The following is a 20,178-nucleotide window of genomic DNA, read 5'->3' as shown; positions in this document are numbered from 1 at the left end:
TGAAGTGAATTTTGCTCTCTATAAATTAGGATGGGATTGTTGTTTATTTGTTTTTAAACATCGGTGGAAAGCACTACAGACCAGCACTATTGGTCTGAAAGATAAGTGTATCTAGAATCTCCCAAATCACTATTTTGGGCTTATTTGTCATTCTTTGACATCTAAGAGCCTTCTAATATGTTGTGGGGTGATGGTGCATGTATAAAAAAAAAATCCAACAAACAAAACAAAAAAAAACCCTCCACACAAAAATTCATTGTATTAAATCTGTTAAACATTCAAGTACCACAGAACCCTAGCACAAACTGAATGTGAAGCCCAGCCTTTGGGACTCTCACCATAATATATGTACTCAGAGGAGAGCTACTGCTTCTCTGAATCACTTGGCAGTGTGCAAAAGAAATACCTACAGCCAATCCTTTGGCTGCTGCCATTCCACTGGCCTCACCTGTAGAAAACCTCTGAGAAAAGAAAGAGGAGGGGAGGGAGGGAAAGGTGTCTTATGGCTCTCCGCAGCACTGCTGCGGACCACAAGCAATGGGAATGTCTTTGCTCAGACGGGGAGGCCTGAAGGCTCTTGGCAACTCTTTACGCATTTTAGCTTTGAAGAGTCCAGCCCACTTCAGATATTCCTCCACTGAAGCAGATCAAGTACTGCATAGAAATGGGGGTTAGATTTCAAAGGGGTGCCACCTCTTCAGAGGAAGACAGAAGCAAGTAAATTTATGTTCTTACGAAAATTTACTTCAGCAACAATGGAAGCAAGTGCACCTAGAAGCAGCCTGCTTTTGCCCTGCTTGTAACCCAGATCTATGCTGCAGATGGAAAACTAGGCAATGAATTTACTTAGCTATTTTAATTTATGAGGCTGACCATAAAGTCTAAATACCTAACAAATGGCTGTCAAAGTTTCATAAAAAGTTAGACATTTAAAGCTGCATCAGTTCAAATAAGCCGTGACATGACTAAGACTAGATACAAAATATTTTCTAATACATTAGGCCGTATCCTTCCTTGGTGTAGGCTAGTATAACTCCACTGAGTTCAGTGAGACTTAACAATGTTTTTCTTTTCTGATATAAAAATAAACAATACTTCCAGCATCACTGGACACTCACATCTAATCAAACAATGGAACTGAAGCTCTCACATGAAATTACTGTCAACCTGTCTGTTGTCATTTTGCAGTTCAGATTAAAGAAAGCTTTCACTTTGTCTCCTTCCAGGTATGACCACGAATCCCCACTGAATGCAGCAGGATGGCATCAGAGCAACAAACGACAAAAAATTCTGGTGGTTGTGCACCTGCTTGCTTCAATTGGTTCCAATTACCCTGAAGGAGCTCTGCATTTCTAGGAAGCAATTCTTCCAGAGAATAACAATGATTGTCACATAAACAATCAAGAGCCTAGGCCAAGGAAACATCAAATCTCTACCACATCTCAACTTCAAGTTCTGAAAAGAGGAAGGACAGCCACTTTTGGATGGCGGAAGGGCTGGAGAGAGAAATGATGAAGGCAGAAAATTGTGTAGCAGTTCTGAATACTATAGCCCACGTTGTTTCTAGGGCTAGTTGTTTCTAGGCCCACGTTGTTTCTAGGGCTGATACTGTGCAACAAAGCAGGTGGATATACTGTATCTGTCAACATCTGGGTAGGATATTCTTATAGCACAACCAAGTAAATACCAGCACTGGGTCACCACCATGGAAAGTGCCTTGTCAAAAACAAGCCTATCACTTCTAGTAGCATTATTAAATGTCTCAAAGTATTGTTGACATGTCTAGTGTAAGATCAGGACATAACAGTTACTCAGAGAAAGAGAGCTGACTGCTGCTCATAAAGATAAAAGATGAAGATTGACCTGCACTAGCAACATCACAGTTAACTTGAAACTCCTGCTTTTTTTCCCTTTTTTCTCCTGGAAGGATAGATTGTATTGTTAAAACAGGTAAAAGTACACTAAACGTACAGGCTGTTGAAAACATCCCAATTATTCAATAGCATAAAAATGGAAGAAAAACTTGCTATTTATCATGACTGTTAGTTTATAGGGAAGGAGAGGACAGGTAAAGAACAACAAAAATCTATTTCCTGTCTAATTCACTGGCTAGTTTGAAGAAGAAAAATAGAATGAGGGAAGAATAGAGAGACAAAAAAAAAGAAACAAAGAGCAGGAAAAAATATGTCTAACAAAACTGAGAGTCCTTTCCAAAACCTTCAAACAGAGTAGGATGAAACCAATCATGTTCATTGCCCGAGCAGGCAAATGCCATAGCTGCAGGCAGAAGTAAGGTGACCATAAAGGCAAGACCACCTAGCTGTCTGGGTGCTAGGTGACCGGTAAACACAACAGTGTTTTTCTAAAATGTGGCTTATTCCGGGAAAAACCTCCAAAATGTCTCCTTTTTGGTACTTTTCAGATACAACTCTCAAGTGTTATTAGTCAGTCTCTGTAACAGTAGTTAATGTATCTCTAAAACCACAAATCTAACAAACATAAGAGCACTGGGTTTTGTTAAACTTAAAAGCAAGCTCTGCGCTTCCATTTTTCCCATGCCTGTGACCCTCTGTGCACACAGCAGAACCATCGCAGCTCCGCTTTTTGGCATGTCGCACCACACAGCTTCTGCACAGCTGGACTTTGTTCCAGGCTGCCTCTCCTCAGGGAGGTGCACAGCAGGGCAGGAAACATTCTCGCTCCACGGTTACCTTGCTTTAATTCTGCATAAAAGACAGAGGCCCCAGGCTCTACTACAGGCCATATGCTGCAGCAATGACAGAAGAGTAGCTGCATAGCCCCTTGGTGCCAAATCACTGTTAACTAAGAGAGAATTCCAGATCCTCCCAGATCCCAGGACTGCAGCTTGTTTACCTGGCTTTGGATGCATAGATGCGAGCTGCATATGGTCCCTACGGCCACTAACTGAGCTAGGAACAGAAATCAGCTTTAAGAAATAGGTAAACATTGGAAGCAGATAACACTAGAAGGAAAGAAGCACAAAGCGAGGTCATTCAGATAGTGCACAGAGCTTTTCAAATGAGTTGGACCAGCAAAGCCACGCTCCAGAAGAGCCCTGAGCAACAGCATCGTGTCAGAAGTCATGATGCTTTGAACAGGCTAAAAAGAGAAGAAAAAGACTAGAAGAGAGACGAAGCAAAAATCTCATAAGAATTTTTTTTTCCTCTCTAGAAGATGGCAAAAAACAATTCCACGTACTTTGGCACCACCACTTCTGAGAAGAACAGATTAATTCTGATAGAAAACAAGCAGCTCCACACATCCAAAGATCAGCACTAGCATACATAAGTATTATATTTTATGTTTTGTGAAGTGCCTGTGGTTCTCTTACCAAACTCCAACAATCAGTACTAGCTGGTTATTTTAACAGAAAGACAAGAGTTCACACATACAGGTAGACTGGATTGCCTTTCCCCAGAAAACTGGTCTTTCTAACAAAAAAAAAAAACAAGGCAGCAACGAGATTAACTGTTGAAAATTACATCATAACAGTTCATGTTATATTTTGCAGTTAAAGTCCCCCATTCCCACTAATGCAGAACTGGGCAAATTGATCATCACGGCTGTAATGTGAAGGAGCTGCTAGCAGGATGCTTCTGCAAGGTACCCTCCCCTGTACACAGACACTACCAGCTTACTGATTAGAAGGCAAAATTGTTAAAAGCAAAATACAGAATGCAGACTTTCATCTTAACATTTGGCCAGGCTGAAGACCTCGGTGTATCTACATTTCAGGTGACATTAAGCAGATGAAAATAACTGTGCTATGACATAGTCCACACCAGATGGGGCAACAAGTTTTGGGCAAGTAGTTCATCTGTTGGCATGTACAGTTACAGACAGACTGAAATTCCCAGGAAAAAAATCATATCCCAATTAAGGAATTTTTGTCCAAAACAAAACACATTTTCATCTAAAAATGTTGGTAGTTGTTCAGCTTCTAAAATGAAAGATGTGTTCTTTTTATTCTGAAACTATACCTAAATACTGGCTTTGCTATATCAATTTTTTAAAAATTGAAAAAGTATGTTATCTGTAATTAAAACCACTTGCACAAACCTAGCTTGTGTATTATCATTGCTGATGGAATCTTGAGTGTTGTCTTAAAGCATAACACACAAACTGCTCTAAACATCAGAACAAATTAGAGCTTCGTCTGCCTCCCTGAGTGACTTTCATCCCTAATGTTCTCATTTCTCCCTTGTAGATTCACTGGTAGAACTGGGAATTATTTAGCTCTAGATAAAACAGCGTCCTCCAGGCTGACAGACTTGCAGTTTAAACTACAATTTAAAACAACTTTACACACCTATGTTAACGAACAAACCAATCAACTACTTACTGTTCTTCTTGTACATCAAAATTTCAAAGGAGTTCATCTCATAGTTCTCAAATGTTTGTCGGACCTTGTCAACTGTATCTTTGTCTGTCAGCTCTCCATACATAAAACTGCAAGTAAAGCGAGAAATTCAAGTCAGATGCTAGACAAAGACACAAAACCATTTGTTTACAGTGTGAAAAGGACCTATTTAGAAACAGCCCTCCTTTCACCTGGAAAGCACATTTGACAGATGCAGCCCCAGGAGATAAAATACAAAACTGGAATAAACAGATTACTTTTCTCCTCAAGCAACAAGCACAACACTACAAGCTATTTAACAGAAAATAAATCTGTTCTCGAATACCTGCAGGTGCTGCTTTTTTGCATAACTTCTGCTCTGTGATATCCTGATAGCTTGCAAAATCCATCGTTGCTGTAGACAATGGGCCAATCCACTATCTGGGCATTACCCAAGACAAAATTAGTATCTGTTTGAAAGAACACATCAGTTAGACATTAGACAAGGCTATGGTTGTATTAGAGGAAATACTCATTTCAGGACCCAATTCTGATTGCTTCAGTCCCTGTACAGTTTTTCCCAGATACTATTCCCACTGCAGTCAATAGGATTATTCCCAGTTTTAAGTAAATTCTTATTTAAAAAAAAAAATTAATTATTCATGCAAAGCTTAAGAGGATGGATTTAGGCATGTGAAACACATGATGGTTAAGCAAGTAAAATTCATCCCTTGACTGAGGACAGATTCATCAAACTCTTTCCCACTGTGCCACATGCTCTGATCCATCATGACACTCAGTCTGAATGTGTGTTTGAGAGTTCTGGCCTCTCACGCAGGGCCAAAACAGCATGTGACTGATATTTCTCCTCTCTGAAGGTAGACACAGTGGCTCCTCTCAGTACAGCCTTCACTGCTGGCCACACAAGCTCAAATACTTCTTGTGTGACGTGTATGGCACAGCACTCCAAACTAGACACCAGACAACTAGGGTTAGTACTTACACCAGGAGAAAAAAGTTTTGTTCGCTGTACAAGCCAGGAGGAGTTTCAACGAGTAAGGAGAAGGAAAAAAAAAAAAAAAAGCAGCCCTGAGCAGGATTCAAGGATTCATGCTTCCATTCCCACTGGATCTGTGCATGCTACGTTTTTTTTTTAATGATTAATACCTCATTCAAATTATGAACATACTCAATGCTGGGCCCAGTCCTTGCTCTTCTCTGCCGCTTTGGCTCTTGTGCCAAAAGTCAGCTAACCACACCTGCACCAACACAGACATAGCAGTGCTGCCGCTTGGGCACTGGGAGGCAGGGGGAGATGGTGGCTCCTTTCACAGCAGCAAAGATCCTCTGGATTTTGAAAGAACAGCAAGGCAGCCACACAAGATTCAGACACATCCATATTTAAGGGGAGCCTTTAAGGGAGCCCCCTACACCATCTGCTTTCCAGGATCTCCCCCCAACTGCTCAAACATAAGGAGCCATCATTAAAGCTTCCTGCAACCAAGAGACACAAACAAGACATTTAACCTATTCATTGCAAAGAGGTTTGTTTAGTTTAACTTTCCCTTTCAAAATCTTTTGTCCCGTTGCAAACTTCAAGTAGGTTTAACTAAAACATTCCTGTAGCTGTCTAAATCCATTGCCCAATCCCAGGAGCATGATTAAGTGTAGCTTTATACACTCTTCAGAGTGAAAGACACCAGTAGTATAACTTCAGGACATTTTAACTGCTTTGTTTCTCACAGCCTCCTTTAAATACCATGTTTTTTCCTTGGTTGAAGCACTTTGTTCCAAAAACAATACATGTCTTTTACCCCTTCCTATGAATAAGTAAGCCAAGTCATTTCTCATTGCTAAAGCAAGTGCTTTTGAGTGTCTATTATAAACACTGCATTGCACTGTGTTAGCATAATTTAAAATTTTCACCAGGAAGTACAAAAAAATGACAAAAAAATATGCAAATACAAATGTCCAGCCAGGTCCTGCCCTGATCTGAACGGTGCTATTTCATGCATGTGTGCCTTCTCACCACCTCCCCTTCTCAAAAGGTATCTTACCCTTCTCTCCGCTTCCTCAAGAGCTCCTTGAAGAGCTTCTATTAACTTAAGCAGCGACTCTCCTTTCACACTTAAACCTCAACATTGTCTTTGGATAAATAATCTCTTTTTTTTTAATTAAAAGCTAGACAGGGCACTTTTCTGATGACCATTACTGTGTTAGTTCTACTTTTACCTGGCCTTGCAATGCTTCTGTTTGGTAGGACAGTGCTCTTATCCCCTTTTTACAGGTAAAAACAAAGCACTAAGTCGGCAAGGGGATTTAAGCACCAAAAGGCAAGGCTGCTACAGCCTAGCCCCTCGGTGCCCAGCTCTCAAAGACTCAGGAGCTGGAGTGCATACTGTTGGTGAGATAGAACTGAAAAACACTAGCACAGCAAATAGAAACCTGCCTAAGTTAAACTATGCAAATCAATGAAAAAAAGAGGCTATTTTGAGGCTTTTTTTCCCCTTTCCTATATTACTTGTGATACCTAATATTTTAGCACAAACTTGGTTCTCACAGACAATACGCGAGATTCTCTGCCATTATTGCAGGAGCTAAAGAATCACATTCCCACTGGCTTACCTTTTGGCCCAATGAAGTCTGATTTTTTTGGACTGGCAGAGTTTCCAAGGGATGCCTGGAGAACACACCCACATATTTCCCTCATCCCTGACAGCCTAGCAGTTTGGGTGTTCTGAGAGATGTGAGGCTATCTGAAGGCAGTGAAAGCTCAGCCTTCATTTCAACTTCTGAATGACTGCTCTAATTATCAAGCTACCGAAGAGAGCAGATGCCAACATCCTCACCATATGAGTTTTTAAGTCAGTGGGACCTGGCTGTTGTATTTTCTGCACCCCTAGTAGACAATCCTGTTAGTCTACACTGGGTGAGCTTCTCCAGGAGCTGGAGGTAGACTGCCTCATTGGAGAGTCCAGGCTGGGTTTAGTTGTGAGTTACAACCAAGCTGAGATCTTTATGTGCCTACAAAGTTCTAAAGGCAAAACATGCAGCATAGCATCATCCCAACTGCCACGCCAGGAAAAAGGTTTCCAATGCAGCACTTTCTGACAGCTTTCCTTAGGAGGTTACCAGGCTCAGGATGATCAGTTCCTTTCTTCTTGATTTTGTTGCAAAGGGATAGACAATCTGCATTGGTGGTTTACAAACTTCCTGTACCCACTTTTTTTTTTTTTTAAACTCACTGCAGCCTAGCAGCCCACAGAGTGGGAGCCCCAGCATCTGCACAGAAAGGGTCTTTGAGACAAATAGGAATTTCTTTCCAGTTACTCACTCCTCTTTCCAGATTTCTTTAGAGACAAAACAATGACACAACAGTGGTTCTGTGCCTACTTGGAGAACACGCCTGCATTTCTTCAGAAGGAGTGTCTCCGACAACGGTATTTTGCCTGTGTGAACACTGGCAAGACATAGCATTAAATAAGGACTCCCACTTATAACTCCCCTGCATAGTTTATTCTGACAGATAACCTGGAGGTAGAAGGGCTGTTCTCATTGCTACCATTTGCACTCAATTGCATTGACGTCTCTGACAATGTGCTGCTTGGAGACAGCTCATAATCTATTAAACAATTGTTCCTAATGCAAGAAAATATTTTAAAACATCCATTGAGGCAAATATTGCTTCTCTGTCTGCAGGAACACAGGGTTGCAGGGGCCAGGAAACAGCTGTGGCTTTGCTGAACAACAAGCGCAAGGGATGCTCTAGTGAACTCTTAGAGCATCTCAGGGCAAAGCCTCTTGGGGACTTACAAGTGGGTCAACAAGGCCAGGAAAGGAGTTGGACAGAGGAAGACAATGAAGAGATCCATGGCTATATTCTCTTCAAAGACAGGGGGTAAGATGTACATGTGATAGCTGCAGTACTCAAACTATTTAGTGACTTGAGGCACCTCTTTGAAAGGACTCAAAGGATTCCCTTACCAGGAAATCAATTTCTATCACAGTGTCAATTTGGTTAGCAGCATTACCTGGCCCAAGGAGAAGCTGTAAGCATCATCAGCCCTCCTTATGAGCTCCAAGAAGAACTGAGCTAGGAACTAGAGAAGGTGGGCTCATATAAAAGAAGACCTGGGGTTCTGGCTTGGCAGCTGGCACAGCCTGAGGAAGACTGTCGGGAGGCACAGAAACATGTAGAGGCGCAGCACAGAGAAACTTACGCTGCAGAAACACAAGTGAGAACTGTAGCATCTCAAAGGCAGCCCAATCACCTGCATGAGTAGGGCGGGCTTCTGTGATGAGGGTCTGCAGCACTGGCTACTTTGTGAGGTGCCCCACTTTGTATTTTGTAGCCTGCATTTTTCACAAGTCAGTTCTGTTCACTGCAGTATAGCCACATGTCAGCCTTTACACACTCAAATGTCAGACCTGTTTTGGATTATCACTTTAAACTAGTCACGGCGGCTTTAAAGCAACAAGAAAAAAAACATTTTAATTCCTTTAAAAATGTAAGACTGGATTTTGCTTAGTCACTGAAACCAGTACTTTCCTCACAAAATACATCATCACAGAAGAATCAGAAAATGTTTTTCCAAATAACAGCGATCCTTTAGCAACAGTGATAGCAAGCCTCTGGAACACCCAGCTTCATCGAAACTATCGTATCCACTGAATCTTGTTGCTACATATAGTGGTTTATTTAACTGAAACAATCCATCAGCTCAAACCTCAAAAATGCTTGAGAAGCAGCACCTCACAGACATGTAGCTTGTCAGGACCAGCTGACTGAGGAGAGGTCACCTCCTTGCAAGAATACGGAGCAAGTTACCAAAATCCTTCCTCCCTACCACTCCCCAGCACTGCTTCACATTCACACCCATCCCAGCCTCTCCTGTAAGGTGGACCTTGCGAAGCTGAGCCCGCACCTCCTTCCAGAGGCCAGCACACCAGTTCTGCCTTCCCTGTCCCTTCAGTGACACATGGGCCCTCTTCCGGGACACACTGGTCAGAAACCAGCAGCCAGATGTATTCCCACAATGCTGCCAGACAAGTTCCCACGTTGCTGCCTACAGAGAGGCGACCAAGAGGAAACCTCTGCTCAGCGACTCGTAGCAGGGGACCTCGGTGACAACAGAGGCTGGTGCCCACTGCGCTTTCAGATATGCACGCAGGTCTGTGAAAGCCCCCCACAAGTGTGCCCAGGTTGGTGCAATGCACAAATGTAATTTAAATACATTAATATCTTTTCCCACAGTCATCACACAAATACAAAACTCCAAAGATTTGCTCCTAATTTGTTCCTTTCTCAGTGAAAGAAGAATCAGGCTCACTGTGGTGGGAAGATCTGCTCCTCACCAAACTTGCTAATTCTCCCATCAGACTCCAACAGAAGATAAATTGCCCCCTTAATTCTAGACCCAACCTTCACCAAGCTGGGTGAGGACACAACCCTGCTTATTGAGACCAGTGTGTCTTTTTTATTGTCTCAAACTCCTCCCATGGATCTTCAGTGGAGCAAACCTAGACCTCTAGCGTCACAAAGCACAAACCACTACTACGGCAGAACTAAAATAACTGCTTAGTAAATCGGTTTCCTACCCAACCCGTGGTCTCTGGGGGTAGGGGTGGGGGATACGGCCTCCTTAGCTATTGTTCTGTTAGCTGGGCAGAAAGCAGCATAGGTTCTACATCACAGCCACCATAAGAAATGTGCAGTAGGCAAAAGTCACCTGCAACTATCATATGATGAAAGACAGCATCACAGAGCTTATGAACCGCAGACAGATGAGTTTCTGAACAATTTGCTATTTACAAACTTGCGACTCTGCGTCACAAGTAGCATCATTTCGATATGAGGAAAAAGAAGAGATGGTTAAATTTTTGGCAAGGAACACAACACACGGAAATAGAACGTTGTTTGTAAGTAAGCCTTTCAAAATTGCTACGGTCACACAGCAGATATACTTTTGCTTTAACAACTTGCAAAGGATAGGTATGTGTTGATTTTTGCTCATGCTTAGTCTTAGCTTTGAAAAAAGTAAACCAGCAGCATTTAGTCACACTGATTAGTTACACTGTTCAAACGTAAGTTCAGAGATCAAAATATGGCCCTACAGCAGTACAAATTAGTCAAACTGAATGTCAAGCATTTATTCAATCCTTTCTTTGCATGCATGGGATTCAAGGCTCACACCTCAGGGAGGAAAGACACAGGAACCAACCAAATTTTAATCTTAACAGAAGTGCCGTAACTGTATTCAAGAGCTGCTCAAAGGACCGAAAGACTATTCACACAGTAGAATAAAAGCAATAGGACAAAATTCTGCTCTTCCACCCACATTCTCCTGTAGAAGTCACTGGTGTTACATGGATACAGACATCCACTCAGCATCTCCTTGTGTTCATCCCTGGAGTGGGAGTGCGTGTGCATCAATGTTTAAACATCCCACTGAACAACTTCATCTCTCTATAGAATGATGATATAGTGGCCTCAAAATTGTACATCCTTTATACAGAGACCAAATTATTCTGAACTGTAGCCTCACTCTAATACAAAACAACATGTTATAAAACCCTACAGATAGGCTCATTTGGGCTTACATGTTTTGTAAAACTTTTATATAACTATTTATTTTACAGAGACAAAAATGGATTTAAAAGCTCCTTTGCTTCTATAGCATGAACACAATCCACTACATGCAAGCGTTTCATGCTTTATTCAAACATGACTTTCATTGTCATGTGTACTCCAGAGCACAGTGCTAGTACAGGCTGAAAAGAATTATTAAAAAATGTATTTCATCGTACTTACCACAAATAACAAAAGAGACACTAATGAAAACAACAACCTCAAGTGACTCAGTTTGAATCATTACAGAAAATGAATGCTGATTTCAGCCAGCAGTATAGATAGAACTACTGGTTCCATCTCAGCATTTGTTATTTTGCCCTGTTACAGCAAATATTTCACAGTAGTCTTCCACCACGAGAAAAGTGTGAATTGAAAAGAATACATCCTTCCAACACTAGTAGCTGTAAAATCTTCATTAATTATCTGTATTTTTTAAAAAATAAAACAAATTAGTGCAGAATAATGTAACAAGAATAGCTGAAATGGAAAGTTCACAGGAGCTGTCATAGATATTTTATGCATAGCATCACTGCTTCCCTATCCCTGAAGTACTATCCATACAGAGAAGTTAAAAAAAAAGACATTCAGACAAATGTGATGTTAGCATGAGATAATTTTCAGAAATTAGAAAGTTCATCAGTTGTAAGAATCATATACTGCACCATTCTTAATAAAGGACAAAAATACTGTTTAGCTATGAGACTTCACCATTCAATTGGCATGGGTTTTTTTTTTCCCCATCTGATCTTAAAAGAAATCCAGGAAAAAGCATGTTTTAGTTGCATCAATTATAGGAGTCTTCCATCAGTTTAAAGAAGCCTATTGATTTACTGATTCTAGCTACAGCTATCAAAATCCTTAAAAGCATCTGACAAGACCTAACTCCCTGCTCACTTTTAGCTGTATGAGTTACAAAAATGCATTAACAAATTCTCCAATGAATGGCTTTCATTAAGATTTGTTTTACGATCTTGTTCTAGGATTTAATGCAGAAATGGATTGATATGTTGAATTATCACAGTAGAACTTCTTGAGCTTTCAGAACATTAATTTTAAAACACATTATCTATCATCTCTGTGTTGTACGGCTTTTTTCCTACCATCTACAAAAGTCATTTTAAGGAAATCAGGTCGTACATTTCTAAGATGCATAAAGATGTACACACAAAACTAGAAGCTTCTGGTCTAGAAAAAACAGCAAAAAAAAATATATTCAACTCAAGTTATACGGAGGGAAAAAAAATATCAATAGTGAATAGGTATTTTGATGTACTAACCAATTGTATTAAAAACATGGATGAAAAGAAAAGTGTCTCCACAGCTGTTAACTTAGAAAAGAAGGAAGACCAGGAAGAAACAAAAACCCTTTCCTTTGTTTCATTCTCAGTTTGGGAACATGTCCTTAACATGCAACCTACAAGTTGTCCTCCTGGTTTTTCAAGGTCTGCTGCTTTCATGGCTAAACATCTTGTTTTAATCAGTGCCAACACACAGACCTACACTCATGGACTTTACTCAGCCAAAACTGATTTTACTCAGCCAAAACTGATTTTACAGGAAATCTTGAATAAACTGGGTCTTGCAGGAGTAGATACAAAAGGGTACGGACTCAAGTTCAACTACCGGATGCCAGATTTGTAGAGGATAACGTTCAATTTGCCTTGCACAGAGCAAGCCATAGTAATCACAAGAGAAACAAAATCTCCAGCTAAAGGCACTCTATACATATAGCACCATCTTATTACTGATCCAGCAGCTTTCCATGCACTTTTTGCAAAGTGTGACTCTAACAAAGAGCCTTCCACGCAAGGGAAGGAAAGCGTTCTCCAGGCCAGAACGCTCTATTCCATTACGTTGGGGTTTTTATGCTGAAATTAACCCACTGAAGTCTGGAAGGTGGATGAGACTTTAAACTGGCAGCATGGAGCAGAAAATCTCCTGCAAATCCATTACAGCCTTCCAAGTCGGCCCCTTTGGGAGCTTTAAGAAATAGGATAGCTTACCCCAGACGTTGCACCTCGTAAGGCATACATCAATATTGCTCTTCCCTGTGTACAGTTAACTTTGTCCTTTTCAGTACTTTCATGTCTAAAACCGTCACTAAAATGCATTTCCCTATTCAACAGAACCTCACTAGATCGCACGAGGATGTAATTTACCTGCAGCACAAGGCTTCTGAGCTGGTCCTCTGCAAATAGTGAATTTCACCCAGTGTTGCTTGAAGATTTATTGAAAATTATGGAAATTTATGAACTATCAGGAAACCAAACACATTCTATCAAAAGGAAACACAAGAGTATACTCCACCCCAAAAACGTGCTTGCTAATTTCAACAAAAACAGTCTTGTTCTCAGTATGAAAATGCTTTCTTGATGACTGATGCTCTTTACTGGAAGTGTTGCAGTAGTACAAGGTACCCCAGCGATGCCCAGGACCTGACTAACCTTGGGCACAACACATACAGAAGAGTGATGTAGAGCTTGTCACGTTCATAGACATGTGCCCTCCCAACACAACAGCTCAATGGTCTGAAAGCAATTAGACCCATAATACTTAAGACAGCAAACCCTACCTTTGGGGAAGTGTGCCTGTCCCGCTTTGGGACCCAAATCGCATTAGCTGCAGCTAGGTCTGCATCTCCACATCATGCTGCTTGCTGCTTTAGGTTTTGAAGGGAAGGCAGGCAGGGCCAGGTTGCAGCAGGCACAGCTCTGTCAGGTTAAGGACCCTTTGCAACTATTTCACTTAAATGAACATTTTATTCAAGTGCAAAAGTATGAAAATAAAACTCGGTTTAGTTCTTCATTCTCTATTAGTTTCCTTTGCATTTCTTTCTCACTGAACATAAAAACAGGTTTTTCAATTTCAGAGTTGTTTACAATAAGTTCATTTCTCTCCTAGGTCTCAGGCAATGGTACAAGGTTAGCATGCCCAGGTTGCAAAACATTTATTCTAGTGGGACTTCATAGTCTTCAATGGAAGCAGTGTCATAAATCACAGAAATGCCTGTAATTCTCAGGATTTGTGTCTGAAGGTGCTTTTTCTTTCCTGCTACAGGGAATTCACTGCATTCTCCATCAAACAGTGCAGGTTTGCTTCCATACCTGACGTCTCCTTAGGGTGTTCCCAAGCAATTTAGTGAAACCAAGATTAAATTCACACAAGCCTTATGCCCTCTAACCTCCCCTTCTTCCAGCCTCCTCATTTTGTCAATAAATCAGAAAAGCATCTGTGACTTCCACTGAAATTCCAAAGCCACATGAACACAGGGCTTGCTTTTGCCATCCTCACACATGCACAATTATCATGTACCTCAGTGAGAATTTTGACTAAGGAAGGACTGCAGAATCTATCTGGGACCTACGTACTCTGAAAAGTATTTCTGCCTCCAGTTATTGATAAAGCATTGGAATATCACAAAGAATCAGTATTCTCTACAACACACTGCTCCACTTGAATTGGGTGCCTTGGCCACCAACCAAGATTATAACCGTTACTGTGATAGTGCTTGTATACTGTGGGTATATTACATTACCCGAGAAAAACATTAATATCACATTAGCAGTAACCATCAGGGGCTAGCAATTCTTTACATACTGCACTGTTTTACAGCATGGGCTCATTTTCTGTCCCATTGGGTGTTCTAGTCTTTAAATATTTCAATGCCTCAAACGAATTTTTGTCAGCCAAGCACTACAGGCAAAATTTATTTTTCTAGTATAGAAAACACAGCTTTTAAACATGAAATGCAAGACAAGTAGGATTATCGTGTCCCTCATTTCAAAGAGAAAAGAACCTTAAATTCACATTTTATCCAAAGAGCGTCTTGTGAGAAGAAATCACAGAGGACCAGATGAGGTCCACAGGTCTAGGTGGATGACACTTCATATATTCTTTCCTGTGTGTGCTATCATAAGGCCATCCCACCCCAGGATGGGCTGAGAAATTCTCAATTCCTTCTTTACTCCAACGCATGGAGAGGAAATACTGTGCAGCTTCTAACCCTAGCATAGCTCTTTTGGCTGGCATTTAGTGCCAACCTGTCTCGGTTGATTTGCAACCTAAGAAGCAGTTCTCGTCCCTAATAACTCTAAAGGAGACAATTCAGACCAACAGTTTGAGGGGAGTCTTGCTGCAGATGGTGTGATATAAACACGAACAAAATACTATCCCTAACAGAAAAACCCTAAACGTGCATGCCTGGTATCACCTCTAGCCATTGAAGGTGCATCAGCTTACCGGTCCCACATCTAACGTGAAAGGCTCTCCAAAGAATTCCATGTTAAACTACTGGTAAAAAACAGTATAATTAGTGCCATCCTTAGAGCAACGCTTCCAAAAGAGGCTGCATGCCAATTACATTGTTATTACCATAGGGCCGCTTTCGCTGAGATAACACTCCCTGCCCCAAAATACAACACATAGCAAGAACGTGTTTTCCTCAGCTCACCTGTGACTCTGGATGCATGTCATACACAAGTTACCTTTAAGTGAAGCACTTACTCAGTATCTGTTTCTGTTCTATCAACAAATTCCTCTCCTTTCAAAGGGAATCCTCCCCAAATTAGGAACATTCCTATATCTGTATCAACTCAATATCTTTTGGCACTACTTAACTTGCTTGCGTGTGCCAGCAAATACAGTTTGACAACAAGCCCAAGGTTTATTTGGCAAATCTCAAATGGCCCAGACAGTTTCATTGCGGGTCACATTACTACCCAATCAAACAAAACCAAGAAGGGGGAGCCAAACCTCAAGTTTTATGGGCCCATTTAAGCACTCATCCTGTGGGCATCCCAAACCATCTCAAAGGCCACGTAGGCAGGCGAAGACGATACAGGCAACAAGGCACCAGCATGCTGCCCTCATGCTGGCCAGCACAGCCCTGCCTGAGGAGCAGAGGAAGGAGATTGTCCTTGTTTCCTGAAGAGACGCAGGTTAGACGAGGTGGATGGTCCCACATTGGAACTGATTCATACAACATTCGTATGTGATGGCATCACATTTACAGCAAAGCTGGACTGGGTCCAGCAAAAACTAGAAGGCATGTCAGAGAAGAAATGGGCTTCTAAAACTGAGTCACTTCCCTAAGCCTCTCCTAATATGTCTGAACTGTGCATCACTTCCTACCAGGCTTAATCTAACAACTTGTATTGATTACAGCCCTCAGGACTTGCTGAGCATTTGGAAACGGAGCACTGTCATTTTACCTATGCTGTCTAGCACCATGATCAGTTACGACACCTTCTTAATAACGGGGGAAGAGAGGAAGAAACCCAGCAGAGCTTCTGCTGCATGATTCCCCCCATCTCCAACTGACTCAGTGCATCACAGTTTTGGCACTGAAAGTCAAAAGAGAAAATTGGTTTTTAATGAAGAAAATAATTACAAACTCAAGACAGTTTTGGGAAAAGCCTTAGATAACTGGTGCTGGAAGATTAGAGAGGCAGCCTGAACGTGATGCAATGTAACATTTCATTTCTTAAAACAGGAGAGCAAGATTCACTGTAAGAACAGCGAGTATTTTTTTCAGGAATGCAGCTTCCAACCCCTTCCCTTCTACAGGAAAGTTACAGAGAGAAACCACCTTTAAAAAAAACCCTCATAATTTCATGTGAAAATAAGGTCTTATCAAAGACTATTTCTCCAATAATATCTCCTAATTGAAAAAAAAAACCAACCAAAACTGAAAATCATTCTTTGCATAATTTGAGCTTTTAGCTGCTTATCAAGAGGGTTAATTGTCTCTGCCTCATCAGAACAAACTGACTATATTTTTAATTAATTAACTTGTCTTGTCTTCAAAAGGAGCTTGATCGTGCATATTCTCAATCGTACCACAAGTTCTTAATCCCTTAAGTAACCCCACTGAAGTCAACGGAAGCATTAAAAATGGCAGAACTTAGGCTCAGAGCTTAAAAAAAAAAAAAAAAAATTGCACATGCCTCGCTTTAAACAAATACATAAACGCCTGCACGGTCGCAGGCTTACGGAGGAAGCTGCTTTTGGTGAGTCTCTAAGTGAAAGAATCTGGATAACATTAATGCATATTTGCACGCAATTGTGAAATTCGAGGCATTTTCCGCCCCGCAAATTTCCAAGAGAAAGACCTGGTTACAGCGCACTACGGGGGGAAAAAAAAAAATAAAATACCTACCCTCAGCCCTCAAAATGGCAAACTCTCTCCTCACTTGTGACAAATCTTCCCTTTCAACTCGGACCTGCAGCCCCCGCCGGTGCCCAGCACCGGGCTTCCCCTTCCCAGGGACCATTTTGGGTCCCCGCGCCGCCTCCCCGGCCGAAGCCGCCGCAGTCCCCGCCGAGCGCCGGACCCCACCGCTGCCCCGACTCCCCCTCACCCCCGGGCCAGGCCCTGGCGCTGCCCCGGGCTCGCCCCCCGGGCGCGGGTCCGGCGCCGCAGCGGACACAGCCTCTCCGTCCGGTCTCCCCGGCCATGCCGGCGCACCTGCCGCCGGAGCCCCGCCGCCCGGGCCGGGGGGTTCTCCGCAGGACTCGGGCGAAGCGGCACCGGCTTCGGCCCCGGCGGCACCTGCGGAACCGCCGCCGGGGCTCAGCGCCCCTCTGGTCCCGGGGATGCCCCCGTCGAGGAAGCAGCAGGCTGCTTCGCCCCCGGCCGTGGGGTGCGGGCGGCGCCCCGATCCCCCTCTTACCGTTAGACCTTCGCACGATGTTCTCTAGAAACGTGTTCTGAGGCGCCACCAGCCCTCGCCTTCCCCCGGCCATAGTCGCTCTGCGGGAGCGCGGCGCGCAACCTTCGCTCAGGGCCGCGCCGACCCGCGCTCTGCCGCGCCGCTCCCCGCCCGCCCCATGCCTCCGCCGGGACCGCCACGGCTGTGCGGCACCCGCCCGCCCAGCCCCGCCGCCTCCCGCGCACCGCAGCCCCGCGACCGCCGCCGCCGGCCGCGCCGCCGCCGGGCCGCTCCGCAGCGCCCCCTGCCGGGCGCCACCGCCCCGGACGGCCGCCCCGCAAGGCCGGTGCTGCAGCGCCACCGTCCGGGGCGAGGAGAGGTGAACTGTTCAAACGCAACCTTTGACAGGTGTCTTAAACTCTTCGAATTATTTAATTTACCCGGGTTTTTCGTTCGGGGATTACAGGACTTTGTTCTTTCCCCTTTACCAATCTATCAGTAAACGGAAAATTTGATCTCTGCAGCTCAAGGGGCAGATTTTCTTGCTGATGGCGGCTTTTACTCGCTGTAACGCCTCGTCAAGCGCAGCACCTCCACGCTCCGCATCCCGGGGCACATTTGAGACGCAAGTGTGTTTCCGCATGATCACACGTACAGGGAAAAGCTTTTTCTCACAATAGGAGCAAACAAAGCACGGCCAAGACGAGGGTCCATGTTACTCAGGCTTTTTAAGCGCAAGCACTGTTCCCACAGAATTTTGGCACTGCCCAGCCAACACTCTCCCAAGTGATGCTTGGGCCAGGGCCACCGCACAGCTGTGCAGCCGAATCGCAGGATGTGCAGGGTCCGACTCAGCTGCGCAGCGTGGCCTGCAGCTGCAACCAAAAAGTGACTGTATGTGCATCCCGCTGCAAAAGCTCGATCTTCCTGCCACCGACCTGTGGCCTCCCACACCGGTTTTGTGACCGGACCCACACCACGTATTGCAGAGAGTTGAAGGGTGGAGGCAGGCGACAACATCGTTGCAGCAGGAGCTACAGATCGAGTTTGAGTTCCAGAGCGTTGTCGTGTTGGCAGCCCCTTGCACAGCCGGAGACCCTGGTGAATCCTAAACCCCTGGAAGGGCCCAGCCCCACTGCCGGGCACCTGAAGTGACTGTGCCTTTTAAATGTGACTGCCGCTTTTAAACTGGTCACAAACTGTAGACTGGCCATCCCCGGATCTGCTGCCAAAGAGTTAGGACAGGTTTGGAGAGAAAAATCAAGCGCCTGAAGTTCCAAAAAGGCTATAAATTCTCCCCAAAATGTTGCTGGATTTTGAAAAATCCCATCAAAGCATTAACTTGCATCTTTACATATCTAAATCCATCCCCAACAGCTGTACACATCAAGACCCAGGTTATTCCATTCCTGCTAGCTCCAGCAGCACAGGCCAAACCTGAAGAGATCTTAAACTCTCCGTCAATTTCCCTAAAAAAATTGTAACCGTAACCTTTGACACTGAATTTACACAACTGCTAACAACCAAGAGAGGGGTTTTGAAAAACGGGGATCTGGAAGGCTGTCCCATTATTCCTCTGAGCCGCTATGCCAGAGGGCTAGATAAGTGCACGCTATCTTAGCTTCTGCTGGGCTCTGCAGGAATATCTATGTCTTGGAGACATCTGGCAGCTGGCATACATTCCAAAAACTTTGAGGAGTTTAAAGAAAAAAAAAAAAGATTTTAAACTGAATCAGCAAGTACACAGAAGTAGGAGCAAGGGGACATGGCGTAAGACAGAAAAGACTGGAACTCCATGGAAGTGTGGGCTGGCCGTAGTTTGCGTTGCATTGAGGAAATGGCCTCAAGTTGCGGCAGGGGAGGTTTAGGTTCGATATTAGGAAAAATTTCTTTACTGAAAGAGTGGTCAGGCACTGGAACAGGCTGACGAAGGAAGAGGTGGAGTCACCATCCCTGGAGGTGTTCAAAGAACGTGCAGACGCAGCACTTCAGGACATGGTTTAGTGGACATAGTGGTGTTAGGTTGACTTTATGGTTGGACTTGATGATCTTGGAGGTCTTTTCCAACCTTAAAGATTCTGTGATTCTATGATTGCATGGTTCAGTCTCTGATTATCTAGCTCTGATTATCTAATTTCTCAGAGTATCATGCTCAGTCCCACAAGTTCCATGTCATGTTCCATTTTAGCTCGGCCGGGGTTTGCATTTACCTTGTAACATTGCAAATTAATATAATGTTATAGCAAATGGAAGATTTCTCCTTTATCTTCTACCTCCTTTAGACTCCCTCCCCACTGCAAAATGTGATTCCTGCTGGCGATAAGAATTTTTCACCACTAGTGAAGGGGGACAGTGTCAATGTTTCACTGTGATTATCTTGAATTTCATATGCAATTTCTTGCCATTACTTGGCAAATTTTGCAAATGATAAAAATCTGGAAGCAAAGCCCCACTTGAAGCAGTGCACGTACACCGTCTGGCTTCATTATTAGATGGTAACCTCTCTCCAGCTATCATTTCTGTGGAAAAGCTGAAAA

General features: G+C 43.3%; 1 protein-coding gene across 1 annotated transcript in view; it reads right to left on the bottom strand.

Annotated features, from left to right (window-relative positions):
* Window positions 1-17,750, bottom strand: part of KCNH1 (potassium voltage-gated channel subfamily H member 1) — a 189,468-nt gene extending 171,718 nt beyond the window's left edge. The window contains exons 1-3 of the mRNA XM_086744148.1: window positions 17,663-17,750; window positions 4,707-4,830; window positions 4,364-4,470 (exon numbers count right to left, since the gene is read on the bottom strand). Coding sequence (XP_086600274.1) covers window positions 4,364-4,470; window positions 4,707-4,830; window positions 17,663-17,735 — 304 coding nt within the window. The 5' untranslated portion in view covers window positions 17,736-17,750. The remainder of the gene's footprint in view (window positions 1-4,363; window positions 4,471-4,706; window positions 4,831-17,662) is intronic.
* Window positions 17,751-20,178: the final 2,428 nt, after the last annotated feature.

The sequence above is a fragment of the Chlamydotis macqueenii genome, chromosome 3 (genome assembly GCF_036417535.1).
Source record: "Chlamydotis macqueenii isolate bChlMac1 chromosome 3, bChlMac1.mat, whole genome shotgun sequence".
Classification (NCBI taxonomy): domain Eukaryota; kingdom Metazoa; phylum Chordata; class Aves; order Otidiformes; family Otididae; genus Chlamydotis; species Chlamydotis macqueenii.
Note: the sequence above shows the minus strand (reverse complement) of the source record. Positions and strands in the feature narration are given on the sequence as shown.